The following is a 25,697-nucleotide window of genomic DNA, read 5'->3' as shown; positions in this document are numbered from 1 at the left end:
ATGCGACAATATGGCAGTTCCATGGTGGTGATCGAATTACCACACGATCCAGCAATTTGACTACCGGCTACGTACCCAAAAGAATTAAAAGCAGGGCCTTGAGGAGGTATTTGTACCCCCACGTTCATGGCGGCATTGTTCACGGTAGCCGAAAGGTGGAAGCAAGCCAACCATCCATTGGTGGATGAAGGGCTAAACAAAGTATGGCCCGCACATACAATGGAGTATTATTCAGCCCTGAAGAGGAAGGAAATCCTGACACAGGCTATAACACGGATGAACTGTGAAGACGCTGACCTAAGTGAAATAAACCAGTCATAAAAAGACAAGTACAGTATGATTCCATTTATATGAAGTACTCAGAGCAATCACCTTCATAGAGACGGGATGATGATGGCCAGGGGCTGAGGGGTAGGGCATGCATTGAACGGATACAGAGTTTCAGGTTTGCAAGATGAAAACGTTCTGGAGACTGGCTGCACAGCAATGTGAATACACTCAACCCTATTCAACTACACACCTAAAAATGGTTAAGAGGGTGAATTTTATGTTATATGTATTTTGCCATAAATAAAGCAAGAAATCATCTGGGGGTTATATTCCTACTGTGGGGCCCAGGCAGAAGTGTTTCTCAAAGCTCAAGGGACGTGGACTTTATCGGTGAAATTACCTACGAAAATAATGCTTAATGCTAACCCTGTGTCTCCAGTGGTCCCATCCAGTAGCCTTTGGGGGCAAGGTCCTTATGGATCAGGAGCCAGGAACACCCCCAAGTCAGGTGGGAGACACCAAATACATCTCTCCCCTCACAGCATTCTCCCTACGGTGAGAAGGCAAAGCTGGGGGTGGCATCCCTGGGCTCGCTTCTTACTTCCGGAAGGCTATCCACACGGCACAGAGGCCAGACCACGGGCTCCCGGTCAGGGAGTCCTCCTATTCCCTGTGTGACCGTGGGCCAGCCACTTTGCCTCCCGGGGTCTCAGTTTCCATGGCGGCAAGACGAGGGTAATTTTCCCTCCCTCACTGGGTGATGTGGGAATTGGATCTGGTGGGCATGTAATGTTCCTTGCACTGCGCTTGGCTCTCCTCACTGGAAGCCGTGAGTGGTAGCTACGGCTGCCATTGTTTCTCATTTCATCGGGGAGGGATGGGGAAGGGGCCGACACAGCCCGCTGGCCCTGGGTTTTCTTCTTTTAAGACCATCTCCGGTGGGGGTGTTGTCGTAAGAGGCCTTTCTGGCCCGCAAGACAGTACTAGGACACTGATGAAGAAACATTTCCCACAGATCTTTGGCTCGCTCCCCCAGGACCAGATCCGAAGTCAGGGATCCAAGCACAAGTAGCTTGTGTGGGAAGGGATCCCAGAAAACCCTGGTAGGGGAGAGGGGACGTGAGACGGGGAAGGGAAAGAAGTAAACTGGGTGTATTGTCAAGCAAGGAACTACTTACTGTAGGCAGCTGGGGCTTAATTCTTCTCAGGAACTCTGGGGCCCAGTGTAGACCATCCGGTGCTGAGTTATACCCCCCTCCAGGGTGAGGGAACTGGAGTGTTTGCAACCTTCCCCCATCAGGCAGCAGTTGAGGGCTGCTCTGGGTGGGGCATTAGGTCCCTGTCTTTACTGGACTCCACTGGCCAGAGGGAGCCTCTAAGGCAAAGAACAGCAGGTGCTGGTGGCTGGAAGTTGGGCTAGTGGCCCCGAAATGGTAAGAGCTAAAAGGATCTGGGTAAGACCTGCATGGCCTCCCTCTATCAGGGCTGAGTCCCGACGGCCCCTCTTGCTGTTGAGCAAGTTATAGAACTTCACCTTACCATGAGCATGTACCATTTTAAAAGAAGAACAACTCTTTGAAAAGGAGCTTATTTATCCGGCAGGATCGTCAGGAGGATTAAATGAGACAATGACAATTAAAAGCAAAACAAAACAAAGCCCCCCAACGGTTACTGAATGCTTTCTCTGTGCCAGACCCTGTTCGAAGTGCTTTGCGTGCATTAACCCATTTAATTTGGTAGCAACTCAAGGAGACAGGCACTGTTACTGCCCTCATTTTATGAGCGAAGGACCCAGGGCACAGAGAAGCACAGCGTTTCGTCCCAAGTCACACGGTTAGTGACTAAAGGAACCAAACTTTGAACCTGGGCAATCCAGCTCTAAAATCAGGGCTCCCATCCATGAGACTTCCTATTAAGTCTAGGAAGTACACAAAGTCCTGGGTATGGAATTGGTGTTTATTATTCTCTTTCAGTTAATGAAGCTTTGGCCAAACGTTCATTTGGCCAACACTTTCCTTCCTAAGCATTTTCACGTTCTCACATCTTGTAGCCTTTCAAAACCCCCAGGAGACCCACTGCCAAGGTGCGATCCTGATTGATTCCAAAGGAATGGAAAGATCTTTGAGCCTTGATGAGGGTACCAGTGAGGTCAGAAAGGCCTGGAAACGGTCCCTGACCTTTCACCAGCTCGATGCAGGACCCAGGCTAGTTGAAGCATCCTCTGTGTTTCCTTGTATCAAAAGGGGGTACGGCATTTCTGAAGCCCGACTTCAATGCCTTACATCCACTATCTTACTTAATCCCTCGGGCAACCCCATGAGGTGGGTTTTATTATCATCCTCATCTACAGATTAGAAAACGGAAGCTACGGTTGCTGGGATTCCAACCCAGGACTGTGTGACCCCACAGCCAGGATTCTGGATCTCTGCAATTTCGTCTCCAAGGAATAAATACAGACATCTAGGATGGCTGACCTGGGGCTGGCAAGAACCTCAGCCGGACGACTTAATGATAATACATGAAGCCCCCTGGCTCAGGTCAAGGAAGCAGAAGCATCATCACATTAGAGGCGTGAAGTCCCAAAGGGGCAGGCAGTGACCCGGCAATTAACAACACTGTAATAGGAGAGGTTGCCAACCAGGGGTGTAGCAGGTATAGAGGAATTCCGTGATAACATTAATAATCACTGTTGTCATTTATCGAATGCTGACCACGTGCCAGGCACTTTATGCAGCTTATCTCCTCATGGCCCTCTGAGGTGGGCTCCCTTATAATTCCCATTTCCTAGATGAGGAAACTGAGTCACAGAAGGAAAGGAACTTCCAAGGTCATATTACTGGCAAGCCATGGAGTTGAGACAGAATCACATCTGCTGGACCCCAGAGATGATTCTTTTTCTTCTTTTTTTTTTTTAGATTTTATTTTTATGTAATCTCTACACCCGAAGTGGGGCTCGAACCTACAACCCTGAGATCAAGAGCTGCACACTCCCCGGACAGAGCCAGCCAGGTCCTGCCCCCACCCTTTCACCTGAGATGATTCTTAAGCAAATCTGTGGTGGGCAAAATACTGATCACTGCCATTACATAAAGACCATTCCTGCTTTTGAATATAATAATATATAATGATTATTCACACATATAAAGTACTTTCCACTTGCAAATTATATTCACATCTGAAATCTCACTGAGTCATCAAAACAGCCCAAGAGGTGGGCATGGCTATAACTACCATTTGGCCGATGAGCTTACTGAAGCTCTGACAGCTTGAAAGGTCTACCCAAGATTCCAGGATTAAGAAATGCAGGCTGGGAGCCAGACCAAGCTGGGTTCAAACCCTGGTCCAAACCCCATTTTCATTCCTTCAACAAATATTCGCTGAGCATTTGCTTATGTGAGTTCTAGCAAATGACTTCACCTCTCAGAGCCTCCATTTACTCTCTGTGAAAGAATCTGTTTAAAATAATTTTTTTTTAATATTTATTTTTGAGAGAGAGAGAGTGTGAGTAGGAGAAGGGCAGAGAGAGCCAGAGACACAGAATTCGAAGCAGGCTCCAGGCTGTGAGCTGTCAGCACAGAGCCCAACACGGGGCTCGAACTCACAGACCGCAAAAACGTGATCTGAGCTGAAGTCAGACACCCAACTGACTGAGCCACCCAGGTGCCCCTGAGTCTTTTTTTTTTTTTAATTTTTTTTTCAACGTTTATTTATTTTTGGGACAGAGAGAGACAGAGCATGAACGGGGGAGGGGCAGAGAGAGAGGGAGACACAGAATCGGAAACAGGCTCCAGGCTCTGAGCCATCAGCCCAGAGCCTGACGCGGGGCTCGAACTCACGGACTGCGAGATCGTGACCTGGCTGAAGTCGGACACTTAACCGACTGCGCCACCCAGGCGCCCCCCCTGAGTCTTAATACCCCTCATCAAAGCCATTCTTTCCCGCATCTGAAAATGCCACACTTGCTTCCCCCAGGCTTCCTTGCAGTGAGAACACGAGCGTGTGACCAGATCGTGGCCAATAGGATGTGAAAAGAAGTCTCATAGAGCCTCCTGGGAAAGGTTTGCCTCTCAGAGAAAAGGTGGTACACAGGAGGAAATATCCCTCTTCACTGGGTGGATCTCATGGGCCTACATTAGCCCTCTTGTGACATGAGGCATCCAGCCTGAGGACCAAGCCAGCTGGGGGACTCTAGATTCTAGAATCCTGATGGCATCATGGAGCCATTAACCAGACACCAGCTACCTTGGAGCTTTCTGTTATGTGAGAATCTTCCCTCTTGTAGAGGCCGCTTTGAGTCTTCTATTTTATTACTTGCAGTCCAAATTGGCAGATTATCTGATAGGATTGTTGAAGGGATTTCAATGAGATAGGACATATAAAGTACCTCTAATCAGTAGCCAATCTGGAAATCAGGAAATTATCTCAGACTGAGATATATGCCATGAGACTATTCCAGGGAGGGCAGACACTCCTGGCCTCGCAAATTATTTCCCTCTTGCTCTCCTGCTAAGAAAAGCCTGTAGAGTTTTCCGAGAAAGCAGAAACCCAGTGGTGGCCCAGGACCACAGCCCTGTCGCTCCAACGGGGCTGACCCCAGCTTCCCAACAAGAATCAATCACGTTGCCTTTTGCCTAATGGATTTTGATTTCCACGCCCCTGACGGTGAAGGCTAGGGCCTGTGCTTTGGCTTGCCTCCCGTTGCCGAACATCCCATCAATTATTAACAGCGTCAGCTCTGTCTTCCAGTACTGCTATCAGAAGGAAATAGTTTGTCGCAACTCAGCCCACCTGGTCATAGAGAAGGGACTGCGCTCATTATTTATAGCAAAAAAAGCCCCACCTACTCCTACGCGCCCTGTGCTAAATCTTGACAAACATGGTTTCTTGATGACCCTGCAAGGTGGGCCTTTTAGCTCCAACTTATAGGTGGAAGGCTAGGGTTTACGGAGGCGAAGAACCTACGTGAGGCCCGAAACTGGGGAGGTGATGCGGCTGGGCCCAGACCCCTGGTCTGTCCTTGCTCTAAACACATGAGGTAAGGTTGTTTCTGTATCTCACAACCACCTGGGAATGATCCTTCATTTGACCATCTCCTTCTGTGGTCTCCAAGAAATTTCCATAGGCTCTACTGTTCTGACAAGCAAGACAACCAAGTGGGGGGATGGACGGGGTGGGATGGGCAAAGTGCAGACAAATGAAGGAGGCCAGAGGCCCGGGAAGCTGGGCTGCAGGCAGGCAGTGAGGAAGGAGAGACAGAGCCCCCAAACCTGAGACACCCTGACCGACGGATTGCTTGATCCATTCATTTATTCATTCCACATGTAGTTATTTGGAGCTCCTCTGCACCAGGTACCTTGATGGGTGCCGGGAACAGAGCAGCAAATACAACGCGTGGCACTCACACCCTTGAGGGGGAGAAAGGAAAGGAAGCAAATGCCATTTCAGATGGTGCTTAAAGCCTATGCAGCAAAGACCCTGAGTGAGGTCGCAGAGACTAAGGAGAAGGAGGCTATTTTGGACTGGAGTTAGGAAAAGTCTCTCTGCGGAGGGGTTATTTGGACAGGGACCTGCTCAAATGAGGAATGAGGAGAAGCAGCTGGCCACGGGACAAGTTGGGGAAGAGCACTGTAGGCAGCAGGAATAGCAAATGCAAAAGTCCTGAGGAAGGCTAAAGCCTGCCCTGTTTCAGGAATAGCAAGGAAGCCAGTGGGTCTGGAGCCCAGTGAATGACAGGAGATTGAACAGGTGAATTCAGAGAGGACGTGGGGACCGATTCAGTAGCGTCTGGTACGCCATGGTGGAGGGAGTGGATTTTATTCAGAGTGTTGTGGGAAATCTCTGGAGGATTTTAAGCAGATGAATAATGTGATCCAATTTATATTTTGAAAAGCTCACTCTGGCTGCTGTGTGGGCAATGGATCGCAGGGGGCAAAAGTGGAAGCGGGGAGACTAGGGAGGAGTCTGTGGCATTAAATCATTATGGAAAGAACAAGGTCTTCAAAATCACACTTGGGTTTGAACTTCTGGCTACTCCTGTTTGCTTGCTGTGTGACCTTAGGCAAGTTATTCAACCTCTCTGAACCTATTTGTGAAAGGTGGGATAACAACAGAGAGCTGGTGTAAGGATTAATTGTGTTGTTACATTTTGTACACAGTAAAATATTTGATCAATGGTGGTCAGGATTTCTGCTGAGGATCAATGAGCCTGCCTGCCTCCCCATCTCAGTTCTGCCTGAAGAATATCCTAGACTGTCCATCTGCCAGGAATGTGAGCTGACAGCCTGAGCCTGGGATCACGGAGAGGTCATGAAGCTCGTCCCTGCGAGCGGATTAACCCGAGGGCAAGATGAGGCTGTTTATTGCCAGACGGCGTCTTTTGCAAGCCTGAGCTCCCCTATCTTGCTGCCAGACTCCAACCCAAACACGGTCCTTTGCCTGCTTCTTCTGTGGGAGGGCGGCTCGACCCCCGTGGCCCCTCAGTCTCATGTCTTAGGGACAGGACAGGGAGGGGGAAGAGTCATGTTTGGACCTAAATAGGGTGTGTGTAGGAAGAACCCATGTCAGGCCTGGAAATAGCAAAGTAAGTCTGCTGATCCTAAGCCGGTTAAGGGTGAGTGACTGTCTTAAGAGGGAGGTTTTTTGGACACGAAACCTAGGGCAGGATTATGGTCAGAGGCAGCCCACAGAAGAAGAAACCAGGCCTAGAAATCTCTACTTAGGGTTGCCAGGGAAGAGAGAAAACCTTCAGGCCTCCCTCCACCGTCCTACCAGCCACCTCGTCTTGCATTCCTTCTCAGAGGCCTCTTCCTGGGCAGCCAGATCTAGTAAAAGGACCCAGCCTTGCAGGTGGATCTTCAGTAATGGGCTACCTCAGCCAGGGGAATCCCACAAGGAGAGGCCAGGCCGGGCAGGAGGCAACCTGAGCAAATACATGATGCTGATACATATGCTTCCTCCTGCCTTTTTCTTTTTGCCACGAATACATTTACCTACCTGCTCACTCCACCCCCACCCTCCTCTTGGCCCCACTCTTCGAAAGTGAGTTATGTCCAACATATCTTTCCCAAAGTGGTCTTCCTGGATTTCAACATCAACACTTCTCTTTTCTGGCTCCCTCCGGGCCTCCCACAACCTCTTTTAGAGTGCTGAGCACACTGTGTTGTCATTTATTCCCGACACCCTGCCTGTTGGCCACCTGAAGACAGGCCCCATCTCTCCGAGGCATTCCCAGAAGCCAGCTCAACACAAAGAAGCCACTCATCAACCAGTGACTCCCTTCCCTGGCCTGTCCCCCCACCCCAAGTCTTCCTCAGTCTGTTACAGCCTCTGCCTTTACCCAACAGCACACTGGTCCACTCAGTGTGACTGAAGCCTTTCTGTCTCCTTCTGCTTCATTTTCCACATTGCCTCATTTTTCTCTCTTATTTCAAAATTTACATCCTCTTCCGACAGCCCAAGCATCTTTACAAGCTGCACCAAATCATTCTTGGAATAAACTCACCAAACAAATAAAGAACAAACCAGGGGTGACCCTTCGCCCACAAGCATCCACAGCCAGCTGCATTCGTCATGCATGCACACACCCACCCCTGAGACTCTTTGCCTCATTTTCCTTACTTATGTTAAAACTGCCTGACAGTATTTCAGTGTCCTCCACGCATGTCTGTAAGCTGCTTTCATTCCTTCCTTGGGGCAAAGTGGGGTTATGAATACAGGGATAAGTATTAGAATCGCAGGTGACCACCCCCCCTCCAGTCTGGGTCTAGGACTCCACAAGGGAGCACTGTGTATACAGACCACACTCTACTCCATCCCAGCAAGGCTTTCGCGTCGCTCTGTGCTTCCTTATTTACAGCGCCCACCCCTTTGCTGTGGATTTTTTATGCCTCCACAAATCCTTGTCTCCCACAAAGTCGAGGTATTGAAAAATGAAGGGATGAGGTCACCAATGCAAATAGAACAGTCCAAAGGGGTTGGTCCTCATCTCCGAGGCCTGGGCCATAGCCCCTCCCCTTTCTGGTCTCATTTGGGAACTAAACCAGAGGACCCCCCCCCCCCAACACACACACCAGGCCGTGGTCCTCGATCTGGAGACACAAGCAGAGCCACCGATGCAATCTCCCGCAGATCCCAGACTCACCTTGGCAGCCACGGAAGAATTGGGCTTCTCCAGGAGGTCCCAGAGCTTTTTCCTCTTCTCTGCACAGCACGTGTTATCGAACTCCTCCCCCTCTCGCTCCCTCAGGGTCTCTGCCTCCCGCTTGAGCTCCTCGTTCATCTGCTCCTTTTTCTGGTGGTAGCGGGCCTGGCAGCAGGACTCCAGGTAGATTTCGTCGATGCCCCAGTAGTCGAGTTCTTGGCTGAAGCTCAGCGCGCACATCTCCTCCATCATGTGCAGCCGCCCGGTGCGGTAGAAGTTGAGGATGGAGGTGAAGGCGCCTGGATGGCGGTCGAAGAAGTATTCGTTGTCGTCGAGGCTGTAGTCGTCGCATACCTCGAGCAGCGAGTCGTGCGTGTTGCAGTCGCGCAGCTTGCCCAGCCGCGTGCGGGGCAGGCGGTCCAGGGTGCGCCAGAGCACCTCGTGCGCCAGACCCCCGACGTTGAGGCGGACGCGCCGTGAGCACGCCTTGCTGCGCACGATCTCCATGGGCTCGGGCGGCAGCGAGCTGGTGGAGCGGGAGCCATGCTTCGTCATGCCCGCCGGCATCGCTGGTCCGGCTGCCCCCGCCCCCCCTGCCCCCCCCAGGCCGCTGTCACTGGACGGCAAGGCCGGCCGCCAAGGGGGAGGGGGGCAGGGAGCGCTGTGGGCTGCTGGGGGTGCAGGGGGCCGCGCAGGCGCGCGTCACGGCCGTCTTCTCACCTCCATCCCGACCGCTGCAAGGCAGGAAGCGGACGCGGGTCAGCAAACAGAGAGCTGGGCGCGGCCCCTCCCCACCCTTCCACCGGGACCCCAAGCGGCCTTGACCTTCCCGGTGCTTAAGCGGCTCAGGGGGTGGGGTGGGGGTGGGGTGCAGAAAGGCTTGGCGCTGTCCCTCCCGCCGGTGCTGAAGTCCGCCCCACCCCATGGGTGGAGGGAGGGGCCGCTCTTCGGGGGCGGGGAGAGGGCCCCCAAGAGACGCTCAGGGGACCCGGGAGGCCCCACCCCGGGGTTCTGCGGCCCAGGCCCGACCCAGCCGCCCGGGGCGCTGTCCTCCCCTTCGAGTGCTGAAACTCTTTTCTTCTGGGTCTCCCCGTCGAGTCCCGAACCAGGCCCCGCAATGGGCAGAGAGGGGCGCTGCATGAAAAACTTTTTTTTTTTTTTTTAGATTTCTCATCTATTCCTTCCCCCCCTCTCCGAAATAATTAGAATTTGAGCTCTGGGGTGGGGGCGGGGGGTGGCAGCGGGTTTGCTTTTTTCTAAACCTTGAAAGCTTTGGGGGAATTTTTTGGTGGGGGTCCAGGTGCCCACCTGTCGGGGGTCACAACAGATGGGGTGGTCAAGACCGCGTCGCTGTTCCGGAGCGACCCCGGTCCCTAAACCACGGGAGCGTCTCTTGAGGTCGCCCTGGGGACTAAGTGAGCTCCGAAGATGCCAAACCGAGGTCTGCAGAGGAGTCCCGCCCCTCCCTCTGTGCCCCCTACCCCACCGCAGGAGGGGCACGCCGAGCCCTGCGGATCCACCTGCTCCATTCCTCCTTTCCTCCTTCCCCCCACCCCTCCTCCTCCTCGCTCCTCTCCAGCGATGGCTTTTTATAACTCCGGGTTCTGCGCCTTTCCCGGGGCTTGGAAGGGAAGGGGTGGGGGAGGTGGGAGGCGGGGAAAGGAGCTGAATTTTCTGGCCTTTTCAAAACGTGCCCTCCTCCCGCCGCGCGCCAGTGATTTCGGGGGCAGTCCTGAGCCCCTCAGCATATGAGCCTGACGCCCTCTCCCCTTGCGTCTCCCCAGGCCCCAACCCTTGCCCGAGGACCCCCCCCCCCCGACACACACACACACACACACACACACACACACACAACCCCCCTCCCCGATCTGAAGCCGCGGAGCCCGGGTAGACCAACAGGCCGAGCCGCGGCAGGCGAGCCCCCTTTCGGTGTCCCCCCCCCCCCCGTGTCCCCGCTGCTGGCCTCGAGCCTCAACACTCACCCCCAGGGCGGCCGCTTCCCGGGGCCAGGGACCGCGCATCGCCCCGGCCGCCCGGGCGCCCCCGCCCGCGGGCAGCGGCGGACCCGGGGCCGGGCCGGGCCCGGCCTACGCCGGCCGGGCAGGCAACGCGCTAGGGCTGCAGGCGCCGCGGGGCCGGGCGCCCTCTCCGAGGTCGGGGGCGCGGGCGAACGCTGGGTGCGCGGGTGGCAGGTCCGCGGTCGGGCGGCGCCTCCTGCCCCACCTCCTCCTGCTCCTGCTTCTGCTTCTGCTCCCGCGGCGGCGGCGGCTGCTTGAGCGAGATCAACAAGTCGGGGCTGAGCTTCGGCTCCGCGCTGGCTGCGATTCTGTCCCGCACTTCGGAGCGCCCGGAGTCTGGCACAGAGGCGGGACGGCGCCACCTGCGGGTCGGAAGCGTGAGCACCGCTTAACTCCTGCCTGCCCGGCCCAGCCTCCAGGTGAAGCTGGGGGCGGGCTGGGGCTTTGGGCGAAGGAGATGCACCTGGCGGTCCGGCCCTTCCCACCTGGGCTGCCTTCCCTGGCTGAGTCGCAATCCCTCCATCCTTTGTCAGGTATACAACGTGGGGGTGCGTGCCTTCTATGTGCTAGGCACTAGGATCAACGTCTGAGAAACAGCTGTGAACCAAACACAAACGTTGGGCCCTGGTAGAACTGGCTGGAGACAGATGAAAAACAAGAAAGTCAAGTAGTAATATGTCAGGCAGTGATAAGCGCTGAGAGGGTAAGGAAGCAGAGGAGAGGGATAGAGGCAGCGGTCGGGTGGGGGCAGATTGCAATTTTAAATAGCCCTTGCTTTCATGAGCTTCCATGCTAGTTGCTAAAATCTAATTCCAGAATGGAATTCTGGGTTCTAGTGGAGGAAGACGGACAATGAAATACATCAACAAATAAATATGCAATGTGGCAGCTGGTGATAATCACTAAGGTGAAAAATAAAGTAGGGTGAGAGGAAGAGAGAGTGAGGGGTCAGCTGATTTATATAGCCTGGTGATTCATTCATTTATTCATGTTACCTTGGGCATCTGGTTTTTGAGAACGTCCTGTTTGCCTGGCCCTGTGCCAGGCTCAGCAAAGGAAGCATCCTCCCTTGGATCTCCTGTCCAGTGGAGGAGACAGAATCCATCAAATAATCTCCAGAAATGAATGTAGAACCAAAGCTTCCCTAAAAGACAAAAACTGACTAAAGCCATAGGGCCCCTTCCCCTCTCTGGCTCTTCCCTTCATTTCTTAAACGAAGGGATTCGTTTCCATAGTGTTGTGCATAATATTACTATATTTTTAAAATTTGTTTACTTCTCATCACCTCCATCATCATGAGCCTTGTCCAAGGTGTCATCATTTTGTGGGTAGAGGCCAGGGATGCTGAGAAACATCCTCCAGGTGCATAGGATGGACGGACAGCCACAACAGATAATTTTCTAGCTCTAAATGTCAATAGTGGCAAGGCTGAGAAACCCTAGATTAATTTAGCAGAAGGCAAAGGTATTCGCTGGTCTGGAAACGCTATTCTCTCAACCAATAATTAGTGAGCACCTACTATATGCCAAATGCTACTCGAGACACTGGAGATACAGTGAGAAGAATAAAATGGGCAGACCCTGTGTTCATGGACTTATATTCTGGTGGGGAGTACAGTTAATAAACAAGCTAAATAAAGAAACCAGATCACTTGGATTGTAATAAATACCATGAAGAAAAGTACACAAGTGGAAGTGATAGAGCATGTTTGAGAGAGGTGCCAGCAACTTTAGATAGAGTGGTTGGACAGTCAAGGAAGACTTCCCAGAGGAGGTGATATATCTAAGGTGAGAACCTGAGGTCAGGGACAAGACAACCATGTGAAGTTCCGAGGAAGAGGGGACAGGCAGGGGAGCCAAAGAGAGCAAAGGCCCTAAGGAGAAAATGACCTTGGGAAGGGAGGTTAGAGAGGTGGACGGGACTAGGTCATGCAGAGCCTTGTTGGGATTTTACTCTCAAGTTTAAGGAATGAGTTTGAGTTTTTCCTAATCCTGATGGGAAGCCATGATCAGAGCTTTAAGCAGGGAAGTCCCATGTGCTGATATATTTTTTGAACTGATTCTTCCAGCTGCATTATGAAGGGTTGGGGGACAAAGGTAGCAGGAAGACTCCTTGTGAGACATCTGCAATTGTCCAGGCCAGAGGTGATGGGCTTGGGCTGGGATGATGGTGGTGAAGGTGGCTAGGTAATTTCACAGCCACAGGGTTCTGCCGGGGGAGATTCTTCCCCAAGCCCAAGGCTACTTCTAGATGTTCCTTGTCATTCAGATTCTTCCCTCTGGGTGGCCCAATTCCTTCAAAGTTTGGTTCCGGATTTAGATAAAGAACATCTAGACCCACGCCTGGATCTTGGAAGTGCAGACAGTGGAATAGGTCTAGTCTCTCTCTGTTTCCCCAGGCTCTGCACTGTACCCAGTTGAGAATTTTTATTTTCTGAATGAAGACTGTAACTATTTGGAAACATCTGGCCTTCATTTCCTAGAATTTTCTGCCATCATAAGAAGAGAGACTACCTAGAAATAAAGCCAATTCAGGGGAAAGTAGACCCAGAGATTGAGATACTGGTCCTGACAATAGCATTAGAACTTCTGGATCCAGATGTGCCTGAAGGTAATACCTCTTGATTTTTCCAGCTGTGTGAGCTAGTAAATACTCCCTTTTTTTCCTAAGCCAGATTAAGTTATGATATTTTCCTTTATGTCCCAAAGAGCCAACTGATACAATTCTTTCTCCACAAACCCAAAGTTTACCATCTCCTTAGAATGTACTTATAAGAAACAGGGGAAAAGAAAATGAACTCACAGGACCCAGGGCAAAAAGAACAATAAAATTTTAAATGTTTTATAGAGAAGGGGTCCCCCTGTAAGAGTTCAGGTCATATTACAGATGGGAAAGATACAAAGCTCACAAGGGGAACAGCATCCCAAAGGTCAAACCAGAGAGTGGACAGCTGAGTACCAGCAGCAAGTCACAAACCCTATCTGCTCATGGCCTCTTGGCAGACTTCCTGCTAAAATGTGTTGAGATTTTTACCTGAGGCTGAACGACATCAAATCAGCCCAATTCGTCACTGTAAATACAGGTGAACCCCCTCTAAACTGTGGTAGCAAGTGATCTATCCACTCGAAGCCAGTTTTTCCTTCTTAAACTCCATAATAACAGCCATCACTTATTTATAACCCCACGGAGTGTCCTCAGTTTTCTTGGCACTTCTGGGCACTGAGCATGACTAATTAATCCCCTTTCCCCTCTCCCCCACAGACCCCTGGGAAGGAATAATTACTCTATGAGGGTAGTTATGGGGGCACCCAAAGGCTCAAGGGAAATCATTGACATCTCTGAGTAGATGTCACTCAAGACAACTGCTCTTTGCTGTGGCTTGCCCAAACTCCCAGCAGCCCCAGGGAATTTTCCACCAGCTTGAACTCCAGTCTTCTTGCCTGTTTCTCTTTTGTCACACCCAATAATAATAATAACCATAATCATGAGTAAAATGGGGCTAATGATAGCATCTACCTCTCAGAGTTGCTGGGGGGACAAATGAGATAATGCATATGAAGTGCTTAGCACCATGATTAACACTAAGAAGTACACGTTAATATAACAGTAGTACCAACAACTGTAAAATGGCACCTAACATTGGGCTGTTACTATATACCAGGCATTGTACTAAATGCTTTGCATGTATCTAACCTCACTTAAGAGTCTCTCTAGCTCTCTCACCCTTTGGCTGAATATTCTAATATAAATACCTATTAGCTGTTGGATGACCCTTGAGCGACCAGATGTCTGATTCTAGTGCCCATTCTATGCTAGCCTGATAGCCTTTATCAAGCCCTGGGTTTCCTGGCCCAGGTTCCTGGTAAATGGGTGAGTCTGGATTTCTTACCAACCCAAACATTTACCCATTCTTCTTCCATCTTTTGTCTACCACCTACCCATCAACTCAGCCATTCATTCAACCATCCATATACTATCCAACCATACAGCCACCAGACTATCCAACTACACACTGAACCATTTATCTACCCACTCATCTATCAAGCCATGTACTCATACGCTCACACATCCATCTTTGTTTCTATTCATTCACTTGTTCTATTCACTACGCATCTTTCCACCCATTCATTCACCCACCAACCATTTATCCAACCATCTAACTGTTCATTTATTTACCCATTCACCCACCCACCCACCCATCTACCCATATACCCAATTACCCACCTACTCACACATCCACCTATCCATACACCCACTCATGCACCTATCTACCTACTCATTCACTCATTCATCCCCCCAACATGATCATCCAGTCCAAATATCCATCCATCCTCCATCCACCCACCCACCCACTCACTTGGCCATCCCCACTCATCTACTACCTAACATTTCAAAGTGTTCATTACATGTAATGCTCTCTGCTAAGCCCTGGCTCCCTCTCTGGGAGGAAGTATGGGTACCCCCAGAGGACCACACACAGGGAGATAGGCAAAGCTGCACATAGTCCATTGAACCCCTTTGTGGCCCGGACTTTGCCAAAGCCAGTCTCCCAGGGTCTGTGGCCAAACAATGATGAAATACAGGGCATGGATGGACTGAGGCACGGGCTTCCAGCAAAGCAATTAAAGGTAAACTAATATCTCTTTCCTGCAGATAGCCCGGGAACTCCAAGATGTGATAGAAAAGGAGCAAGTCAGCAAAAGGAGGAAATCAAAGCTACAGAGATCAAGAGCTAATGAACGGATTCTTGTAAGATAACGTTTCTTTGACATCCAGATCCCCTGCCCTTGGGGACTGAGGTCTCTTACCTGCTTTCCACTGCCCTTGCCCCCCCTGCCCAGTCTTGTCTGCCTCCTCTCTGATTTTCCTCCCCTAGGTGCATCCTTCCTCTAACCCAACCTCTCCCCAGCTACCAGGGTGGACCTTTAAAGACAGAAGTCTGACCATGTCACTCCCCTGTTTATAAACCTTCATGACTCTTCAACGTCCAAGGTAAAGGATAAACTCTCCCACAATGAGGAAAAGGCCATTTGTTCACTTAGTGCATATTTTCCGAGCACCTACTATGTGTTGAGGAGCAGTGAAGCCAACCCACCCTCCTGGAGCTCACATTCAAATGGGAGACATAAACAGAGACATTTAAAAATAATCTAACACTGATAATTGCTGAGCAGGAAATGCAAAAAGTATGAAAATGGGAAGGAGGGGGCGGTGATGTTGCAGATGGGTGGTAAATCAGAGTAATCAGTAAGCCATAAAAAAGCAGGGGGAAGGGCATTCCAAGCTAAAGGTAGAAGGGGGAGCAGATACAAAGGCCCTGGGGCAGGAGGGGGGGTTGAAGGAGATGTGAGATGGTGGATGTGGTCAGAGCAGAGTTGGTGAGGGCAAGAGTGGTCCAAGATGAAGTAGGAAAGAAAAACAGAATGAGAAAAATCATGTAGGCGAGGGCTGTGGGGAGGTATTTGGATTTTATGTCACGAGTGTTAAAAAGTTTTAAGCAGGGAGTAGCTGATTTGATTTTTACCTTTAGGATGTAAAAGACTGTTTTTTTAAAGACTTTTTAAAGAAATTGAGATCTCAGTTTCTGCTGTGGCAGAGGGAGGGAGAGTGGTGGCCCCTCTGACACACGGTGGGTCCTAGATGGCCTCTAACCATCATCCCCCTCCATGGAGATGGGGAGACAACTGATGGCATTTTGGGTTTGGGGAGACAGTTGCCAGAATTGTGGTATTTCTTTCTCACAAAGATGGGGTGCTTCTCTCCCCCGCCCACCAACTTGGGATTGCAGGGCATGGAAACTTGCATTTGACCCTTGCCCTGTCTGCTTTTCCAGCTTCATCACCCACCACTACCTCCCCACGTTGCAGGCAAAGACTTTCCAACCTCTGGCCCAGTAGTAGCTGCTTCCCAAAGATGGCCCCCCATGAGCCTGCCTCTTGGTAGGCACACCTTGCCCAGTTCCAATCCACATTGACTCTGGGCTTGGCCTTGGGACTCATATTTACCAGCAGAACATGACAGAAGTGATGCCATTTCCAAACTTAAGCCCTAAAGAAGGTCTGACAGCACGTACTTCTGTGCCTTTGAGAGCTCGGATACATAAGCCCCGATGCCCTGCTGGAGAGGCCACGTGGAGAGTGAGAAGCCCTGAAACTACATGAGAAGAGACAGTGACTCAGCTACCTCAACATCTCAGCTGAGCACAGCCTGTCAAGTGTCCCTGCCAAGTCACCATCTGAGATGTTACAGATGTTACCTGCATCTGACTACAGTTACTTGTGAGATCCCAAGTGAGACCAGCAGAAGAACCATCCCGCTAAGCCCCAGTCAGCCCATAAAACCATGAGAAATAATAAAAAATTTCATTTTTTAAAGTTTGTTTATTTATTTTGTATGTTTTATTTAATTTCTTTGGTAATCTCTACACCAGATGTGGGGCTCGAACTCATAACCCTGAGATCAAGAGTCACAGGTTCTTCCGACTGAGCCAGCCAGGTGGCCCTACAACAGTTTCATTTTAAATCGCTACATTTTGGGGTTGTTAAACAGCAACAGAAAACTGATATACACGGGGCCTTTGTTACACTGTTTCTGTTGCTTGGAATGGTTCCCCAGCTCCAACCATCGTTTTTCCCACATGGCGGGCTCCTAGTCACCTTCCAAAGTCCAGATCCAGTGTCCCGTTCCCTGCCTCCTCATGATCCGGATTAGTTTCTTTCCTCTGGGAAACTCTATTGTGAGGCTAACTTAGGATACTCATTTTTCCTGTCTCTTCCACGGGCTGTGAATGACAATATTACCTCATCTAATGCTCACAAAACCCTATGTCATTGTCCTTCATCCCTATTTGACACACAGAGACATGACCCAAATCACCCTGATCTCAGCAGAGATTCCCACCCAGGCAGAGCCTGTGCTCTTAACCACTATGGTATGTGGTCCCTAAGTAGAACCTGAACAATGATGACCTTGATTATTCCATTGAACACAAAATCCAGGAGTAGGTGATGTGAGGGTCTGTCACAGCAGCAGCTCAGAGACCTCAGGATTCTTGGTTTTCTCCGAGATTCTCTTATCTTCATGATCACACAATGGCTGCCATGGCCATGGCATGACAACCCCGAGAGAAGGAGGAAGGAGGAACTTCTCCCACACTTCTGAAGCTCTCCAGAGACTTTCCTGATCATCTCATTGGCCTGTACTGGGTCACATGACAACTGCTAGCCCAATCACTGACTAGAGGGGCCTGATACCTGTATTTGGCTCAGCTCCAGATCTTGATTTGGAGGTTGGACCTCGGCTCCCTGATATGTGAAGGAAACCAGGGTTCTTTCACAGGGATATTTGGGGTTTGCCCCTTGGCCAACCCATCAGTATTTCTCCACCTGTGGTCAGCCCACAGAACCCCTGAAATAAAGTCATACAGACAGCCCATTCTTCACAAGGATCCAGATGCCCCAAGGGCTCCCTTCTCAGGTTTGCCTAATGTAGGAACACCTGCCTTGTCTTTCCCAGGCCACGCAGGCCACACTGGGGTCCACGGGGAGGTCCCAGGGCAAGTGGATAGCCCCCCACCTTCTCCCCCCACTTGGCACCCTCTTCCCCACACACGCAGATGATGGAGTGACCAGAAGGGCCTGGTGATGGCGTAGCTGAGCCTCCACCGCTGGGGTCCCATATCTGCGTGCAAGGGAGAGAAACGTCTGTGTTGAATGTAAACATTTTATGTGCAAAGTGTTGCTGTCTTACTTGAGAGGTCTATCCGAGCCAAGTTCAATCCCACCGAGCCTGCCTCCATTCCCCCTCGAGGATGAGGAACCCGATGTGAGGGACATTTGCCTCCAGAAATTATTTTTTACTCAAAGATTTGAGAGGGAAAAAAAACAATCTTCTCTTTTTTATCTTTCCCAGATCTAATTCATTTCCCCTCTTCTTTATTATATTAAGACAAGTGCATAGATTATGGTGAAGGAGAGAGAACCTCCAGTGAATTTTTAAGAGATTTTTTTCTGCTTGTCTTACTCTGGGTTGTGAGCCCCCATTTTCTGCCATCGGGAGGATTGCCGATAGAGGGATCCTGAACATGGTCTCAGGAGGCAGAGAGGCCTATGCTCAACTCTTGCGGCTACTAATTAGCCATGTGGCAAGCCCCTTCACCTCTCCAACAGCCGGTTTCTTCATCTACAAAAACGGAGATAATAATATATGCAGGGCAGCTGGAGGTACGGCTGGTTCTAAAGGCCCTGTCCTGGGGCGCCTGGGTGGTGCAGTCGGTTAAGCGTCCGACTTCAGCCAGGTCACGACCTCGTGGTCCGTGAGTTCGAGCCCCGCGTCAGGCTCTGGGCTGATGGCTCAGAGCCTGGAGCCTGTTTCCGATTCTGTGTCTCCCTCTCTCTCTGCCCCTCCCCCGTTCATGCTCTGTCTCTCTCTGTCCCAAAAATAAATAAACGTTGAAAAAAAAAAAAAATTTAAAGGCCCCAAAGCTGGCGCCCAGTAGGTGCTCTGTTGTCTCTTCCCAGAAACCAACCTTGCCATTCCGGACACGGCCGACGCTCCACCTAAATCACACTGAGGCAGTTCGACAAACAAGGATGATTTAATACATTTCAGCACATTTCTGTTCAACAATATTATATGAAAATAGAACTCTTTATTACAACAGCAAAGCATAATAATCACGGCTACTCCCGAAACACGGTGTTTATCAAAAAACAAAAACAAACGGGTGGGGCGTCCCCAGCTCACTGCGAGCAGGGCTGGCTGGTGGCAGGAGAAGACCCTGGGCTCAGACACACACCCTCTGCCCCCTTCACCTGTGACTGTCAAGGAGAAAGCCTCGGGTGATGCTGGCCTGGCTGTAACACCCCTGGACCGCCTCCTTGTCTCATTTTGTAACAGAGAAGAGACAGACCTCGGGCTCTGAGCCTTGGCGACACGGCACGGAGGCCCTCCCACCCCGGCAAATTTATATTTCACAGCCACTTTCTATTTTTGGCAGTGAGAGATACATGTTGTCCGTTACTGGCAGTGATGGAATAACGTTCCCTTTTAAGCAAATTTAAGTGTAAAAAATGAGTCTGTTTCAAGGAGAATATCTGGTAAACAGCAATACAAAATATAGCAAAAAAAAAAAAAATGACAATGGGAAGGAAACACTTCATTAGGTCAACCTAAGAGCATTAAAAAAAAAATGTTTATTTATTTTGAAAGAGAGAGAGGGAAAGGGAGCGTGTGTGAGTTGGGGAGGGGCAGAGAGCGAGGGGGGACAGAGGATCCAAAGCTGGCTCTGCACTGATGCGGGGCTTGAACCCACGACGTGTGAGATCATGACCCGAGCCGAAGTCGGACACTTAACCGATTGAGCCACCCAGGTGCCCCAACCTAAGAGCATTTCTAGCATGTGTCCTGCAAGTTTGTGATTCTAAAGCAAAATATGAAGAAATACAATGATGTCCGGGTACCTTGCTAACTAACCTGTGGCAAGGAGCGAACACACTCCCCTTTCCCTCTTTTCACTGTACCTTATGTTTACATTGATTTCTTTTTAAAGAACGGGAAAAAGGGGGAAAAGAATAAAGATTAAAACAAAGGAGGATTTAAAGCGTCATCTCTCAAGCTCTACTCCAATATCTCTGGTACCAGCTGGGGCTACCTGGTGGGAGACCCGTCTCTTCCTAATGACTGTGGCTCCAAGGAGGTGCCACCTTTAAAAGGAATTGGCCTTTTGGGGACATGGGTGAGAATCTAGCCCCGGGGACCACGCAGCCCTGATCTGTGGGGAGTCATCGGGGCTTTTCCCCAGCGCACCAGGGTACAGCCCTGCACGAGAGATCTTCTGCCAGCCTTCTTCCTTCCCTTCCAAGCCAGGAGGAGGCAGCTACAGTTGCCATGGAAACCGGCACCGTCCTCCCACAGAAGGCTGCCAACCCTGATTTCCTGCGGAGTTAAGAAGCAGGTGGCAGCAGGGGTCACCCAGGCGTGAAGATGGGTTTCCCTGGGGATATCCTGCCTCCTGCCAATCACAGGGTCTGTCTGGGAATCCTGGGGGTGCCTGGAGGCTGAGGGCCAGGGAAGCCCCCAAGCCCCTGGAACGTTTGGAGGCCTCAGGTCCTCTCCTCCCTCTAGCCAGAGCTACGGGGACTGAGCTGTACGTACATGTGTGTGTGTCTGTGCCTTGTGCGATGCTAAACAGGACTGCCCCTCCACCACCCGCCTGGAGCCCAAGGAACACAGAGCTACCCACCCAGCATTTGCTACTGGGACACGAACTCTGCCAAATCCTACCAAGTCACGGCACCTCCCTGAGCGCCCTTCCTCATCCATAAAGAAGGCATAACCGTCCTCTCTTCACAGAGATGCCGTAAGAAGTGGGAATACTGCATCTACTGCACCTGTCACAGGCATTTAGAGGGTCCTCAGTAAACAGGACCTAATGTTAATAATGATACTTAACATCACAAGAAAGGTTTCCAGGCAGTTTTTCTCTTTGATCTGTCCCCCCACCCCCCGACCACAAAGCTGACGCAAAAGCAAGTTTTCATCCTTGATCTGTTTGTACGAAGGGGGGTGCACCCAGGACAGGTGGACCATGGGTCTGAGGACCAATTAGTAGGTTGTTACCACCTCCTACAGTATCACTTCTAAGAGTTAGAAGAGGGTTCTCAAACTGGAGTGCCTTCAAGGGCCTGGGGATACTGGGAATGGAAAAGCAGAAAAATCTCCACCAAGTGGAAACCCTAGCGAGCCAGAATGCACGTGCCCTGGATAAAGGAGGTGGCTGTTTCTCAGCTCTGGCCAATAGCCGCCCTTGGGAATATGGGCCCAGCGTGGCCAGGCTGTCCACGTTTTCAAGAGAAGCTGGACATTTTAAACAGACTCTCCCAAAGAGGACACGGTAACAGCTAATGTATTTTTTCGAAGTCTGGGCCACACAAAACAGGTCTGCCACTGGAGCCTGCAAGCTGGCAGTTCCAGGCTAGGGTGCAGCAAACCAACACCTCCTTTTCTGGCTCCACCAGCCCAGGGAGCCCTGGCTGGTTCCTTCCAACGGGGCCAGCCTGCTGGGGCTGTCTTTCTCATTCCCTACTGGAGTCTGGACACTGGGAAAGCTCTCCCGTCTGGAGCCCGTACGTCTAGGACAGAGCACAGAGCCCAGTCTTTGGGAGGAGCACATGTTCTGTGCCTTGAATATTCACCTTTGGGAAAACCTTCCTGAATTTTCTCAAGCATTGGTGTGAATGGAGAGATAAGGCAAGTGTGGCAAATGGGTCCAGTGGGTAAGCAGACAATTAAGGGACTCCTTTGGCTTAGGCTAGTTTAATGGTAATTTGGGGACAGAGCCTGTATCAATGGACACATGGCTAGGCCCTGATTGGCCTTTTTATGGCCAGCATCTGCTTTGACAGGCTAAGGCCTGGACCACATCACTGTCGAGGACCTGGCCCCTTGGGGAGCGGGGGCATGGCAGACCAGTCAAGACTCCTCTGCTTCTGCCCTGTGGGTCCCAGCTTTTGTGGATATCAGGAGGTGGGGGGCAGGGCAAGGTGAGTCGGGAGAGAAAGAGACTCCTTTTGAAACTCGACCAGAACAGCAAACCATTCACAGAGCTTCTGGTGTCCCTTTTCCATTCACCCCCTCTCAGCTTCCCTTCGTTCCCCTCCCCTAGACATAGCCTTCCAAGGAAGAATCAGGAAAGTGGTCATGCGGGCACCGTTGAGTGTTGGGAAACGCAGACACAGAAAGCCGAGTGACGGGAGGGGCGGGGGGCAGGCTGGGTGGAGGCAAGTGCACGGCAGAGCTCACGGCCGGACGCGGTAACGGACAGGCACGTCGTGTTCCGGCTGCATCAGCCCAAAGCCGTACCTGCTGAGGTCAAACTCGGGGATCTCCGCGTCTGGGTTGATCAGCTCCAGGTCAAAGTGCACCAGCACAAGGAACACGAATCTGCAGAGAGATGGTGTCGCAGGTGGGAAGGACCGGAAGACTCGGGGGTCTCCTCTGGAATAAGGCAGGGGGGCGATGGCTTCCTCCTGAGTCTGACCCCAGCTCTCGCTTTGGGAAAAGTGGGAGGAGAGCAAAAGAGCACAGGTGCTTCCTGCCCAAAGTCCATGAGCTCGTTCACCCCGGCCAGCCCCTGGGGCTAGGAGGCCCGCCGGCCAGTTCTGCTGACAGGCGGTGACCAGAAATGACAAATGTCGGTTCCACGCCAAAGACTGCTCGGCCGACACGAGACTGTCAGCGTGTTCTCTGCCTGATGGCTGCATGTGCCTTGTGTTGGGGTGATGGGGCGGGGAGATAGAAAGAGCTTGGCCCTGAGTCTCTGTGTGGAGGGGAGGGACCCCCAAACCCACAACCTACTTTGTATGAGTAGGAACTACACCTCTGTTGTGACAGGCCAGAGACTTGGGGGTCATTTATTACAGCAACAGAGCCTGACTCCTCCTGACTCAGGGACCCTTTCTGACTCTCCTGCCCGCCCCTTGTCCTCTCCCCACCCCTTGTCCCCACACAGCTCCTGGAGCCCTCACTGTCTGCTCTGGTCAGGGCTGCTGCTAAACCAGAGGCTGCCTTTGTGAGCTTAGGGAAAGGTACCCCGCCCCCAAGGCCTCTTACTGCCGTCTCTGGGGAACCTCCTGACAAGCATACGAGCCGGGGGCAGGGTGTAATCGTGTGCCGCTAAGTGTGGAGGCAGCCCTACCTGATGTGAACTGGCCCCAGCCCACCTGCCTTAGCTCACTTCCTGTGTCAGTGGGGTCAGGACTGGATCTTCCACTGCTCAGTGTGCCTTCACCAGCCCCACCGAGACCCAGGTGCCAGTGTGGGACCGAGGACGCTTTAACCTCACTGAATGGAGAGGAGGGAAGGCGAGGACAGAGCCAAGTCCACACCCCAGGCAGCAGAGCTGGATGAACTCAACTCTGCCTCTTGAGTTTCCTCCCCACCCTGGGCCTCGGTTTCCCTGTCTGGTCAAAGAAGGCCCAAGAGGTGGGACAAGCCCCTCCGAGCTCTGAAGCTGTAGGATGCTAGAGATCAAGTTTGTATCGGGCAGGGAGCTCTGTGCTGACACTTGGATTTGGATCCTGGCACCTCCCCTCACCAGGTCCATGATCACGGTGGCAAATGATCTGACCTCTAGTCAGTATCAGGCTGACCCCTGCCTAGCGGGGGTGCATGGCAGTGAAGGGAGATAAAAATACCAACAAATTAGCTAATTTACTGAAACCCTAGGTGCAAGGCACCGTGCTAAGCATTTAGTATGCGTGGTCTCTTATTATCTGTCCAGAAACTTTCCGAGGTAACAACCTCAGTCAGTTCCGCTACACTTTTGAACACGTGAGTCTGTTCCAACCTGATGGATACACTGGGACACCAAGGGGGCCTCATGCAGATTCCTCATTTGCTTATGGGTTTCGTGTGGGAGAGGCACAAGGAGAAAGCACGTAACACGTGTGAGCCTGTACGACCATCTCTCCCCCGGGTTCTTATCTTGCATGTGTTACTTCACGAGGGTTTTTTTGAATATCGGATCCCCGGCCCCATTTTTCCCACAATCCCTGTTGATTTTATTGTGTGGCTTCACGTGGGTGTGAGTTTTACGAAAGCGCATGAAGCAGAACTTACCGCCAAGAAAACCAAGACCAAGAGGTTAATGCAACGTGCCCACCCACCTAGCATAACTCTTCCACGTTAGTAATAGTAATGTGAGCAATTGTAATGATTAACACTTATTAAATGCCTACAATGAGCCAGGAAGTGGGGTAAGTACTTTGGAAGACCCAATTCCTAGATTCTGACACCACTGGGGACACAGCAGGATTAGGACCCCTGCCTTGAATAGTTGAGGAAACAGGCACAGAAGGTCACCCAGCTTACGATTACACAGGGGCAGGACAGGACAGGGCAGATGTCATAACCCTGTCTGTGGTCCGGGGGCCAAGGCTCTTGGGATCCAGGGAAGAGAATTTATAAGGCATTCCGGCCCACAGGCCTTGAAATAACCAAGAGGGAACAATGACGTTCGGCCAGTTCCTGCTGAGAGGGTTCTGAACACGCACAGCAGCTGTGGATAGCAATGGTCAGCTGCACAGAACGTCCAGTGTTTGGTATTCTGGGAGTTTGGTATTTGGACACCAGGCTTGCAGGGACGAGCTCATTGCCAGATCTGATGATTTCAAAAGAGATCAGAAATCTGGCTTTTTATGCGTGATCTTCTGATTCTTAAAAAGTTAGCACACATTTTAAAAAACACAAATAAATAGATCTGTGGGCAGGAGAAGGCTCATGGGCTGTGTGGAGCCTCTGCCCATTCTCCTGGCTGAGAACCCCTGGTCTCCGGAGAGGAGGGCGTGTGCCAACCAGCTGGAGCAGGAGCCTCCCCCTCCAACCCCAGGCCCGCACCCCGTGCCACCGCCCCCACACTCACTGTTTGATGCTGCTGATGGCATAAGCCTTCCCCAGGCACTGGTTGTGCCCAGCGCCCCACGGCATGCTGTAGTGTTTCAGTCGCTTCCCGTCCTTGTAAAAGTCTTTCTTCTCTGACCCATCTGAGTTCAGGAATCGGTTATACTTAAACACCTGAAATAGAAAGGAGGCCCATTTCTGGCTCCACCCCCCACAACACGCATGCCGGGAGGAAACTGTGCGGGTGTTCATCGAAGTCTTGTTTACAAGAGGGAAAAACGGAAAGCAACGTAAAGGCCAATCAACAGGGCAGTGGTTAAAAAATTACCGCAGCTTAGGGCACCTGCGTGGCTCAGTCGGTTGAGCATCCGACTTCGGCTCAGGTCATGATCTCGCGGTCCGTGAGTTCGAGCCCCGCATTGGGCTCTGTGCTGACAGCTCAGAGCCCAGAGCCTGTTTCAGATTCTGTGTCTCCCTCTCTCTGACCCTCCCCCGTTCATGCTGTGTCTCTGTCTCAACAATAAATAAACATTAAAAAAAATTTTTTTTTTTTAATTACCTCAGCTTTTAGAAGGGTAGGCTTGGTCTGTGTGTGCTCACACAGAAAGGGTTCTTTTTAAAATTTTTTTTTTTAACATTTATTTACTATTGAGAGACAGAGAGAGACAGAGCATGAGCAGGAATGGGGTAGAGAGAGGGGGAGACACAGAATCCGAAGCAGGCTCCAGGCCCTGAGCTGCCAGCACAGAGCCCAATGTGGGGCTCGAACTCACAAGCTGTGAGATCATGACTCGAGCTGAAGTCAGACACTTAACCGACTGAGCCACCCAGGCGCCCCAGAAAGGGTTCTTTAGACTGGTTGAGTTAAA

General features: G+C 51.3%; 2 protein-coding genes and 1 long non-coding RNA gene across 5 annotated transcripts in view; 1 reads left to right on the top strand and 2 right to left on the bottom strand.

Annotated features, from left to right (window-relative positions):
- The window catches only part of KCNB1 (potassium voltage-gated channel subfamily B member 1), a 100,586-nt gene extending 89,838 nt beyond the window's left edge, over positions 1–10,748 (bottom strand). Inside the window, exons 1-2 of the mRNA XM_045444277.1 lie at positions 10,393–10,748; positions 8,411–9,144 (exon numbers count right to left, since the gene is read on the bottom strand). Of these exons, the coding sequence (XP_045300233.1) occupies positions 8,411–8,977 (567 nt within the window). The 5' untranslated portion in view covers positions 8,978–9,144; positions 10,393–10,748. The remainder of the gene's footprint in view (positions 1–8,410; positions 9,145–10,392) is intronic.
- A 4,288-nt stretch (positions 10,749–15,036) lies between these two features.
- LOC123579627 lies at positions 15,037–16,758 on the top strand. Its single transcript, XR_006702859.1, has 3 exons — positions 15,037–15,177; positions 15,305–15,420; positions 16,262–16,758. It is a non-coding gene; the product is annotated as an uncharacterized LOC123579627 (long non-coding RNA).
- A 2,250-nt stretch (positions 16,759–19,008) lies between these two features.
- The window catches only part of PTGIS (prostaglandin I2 synthase), a 40,665-nt gene continuing 33,976 nt past the window's right edge, over positions 19,009–25,697 (bottom strand). Inside the window, exons 9-11 of one of the 3 annotated variants that reach the window (XM_045444275.1) lie at positions 24,851–25,002; positions 22,291–22,371; positions 19,009–20,819 (exon numbers count right to left, since the gene is read on the bottom strand). In XM_045444275.1, coding sequence (XP_045300231.1) covers positions 20,744–20,819; positions 22,291–22,371; positions 24,851–25,002 — 309 coding nt within the window. In that variant the 3' untranslated portion in view covers positions 19,009–20,743. Of the gene's footprint in view, positions 22,372–23,913; positions 24,048–24,850; positions 25,003–25,697 lie in introns of all 3 variants that reach the window. The other 2 variants (XM_045444274.1, XM_045444276.1) reach the window with 2 other exon arrangements.

Source organism: Leopardus geoffroyi, chromosome A3 (genome assembly GCF_018350155.1).
Source record: "Leopardus geoffroyi isolate Oge1 chromosome A3, O.geoffroyi_Oge1_pat1.0, whole genome shotgun sequence".
Classification (NCBI taxonomy): Eukaryota; Metazoa; Chordata; class Mammalia; order Carnivora; family Felidae; genus Leopardus; species Leopardus geoffroyi.
This window is presented reverse-complemented; position numbering and strand designations above follow the sequence as displayed.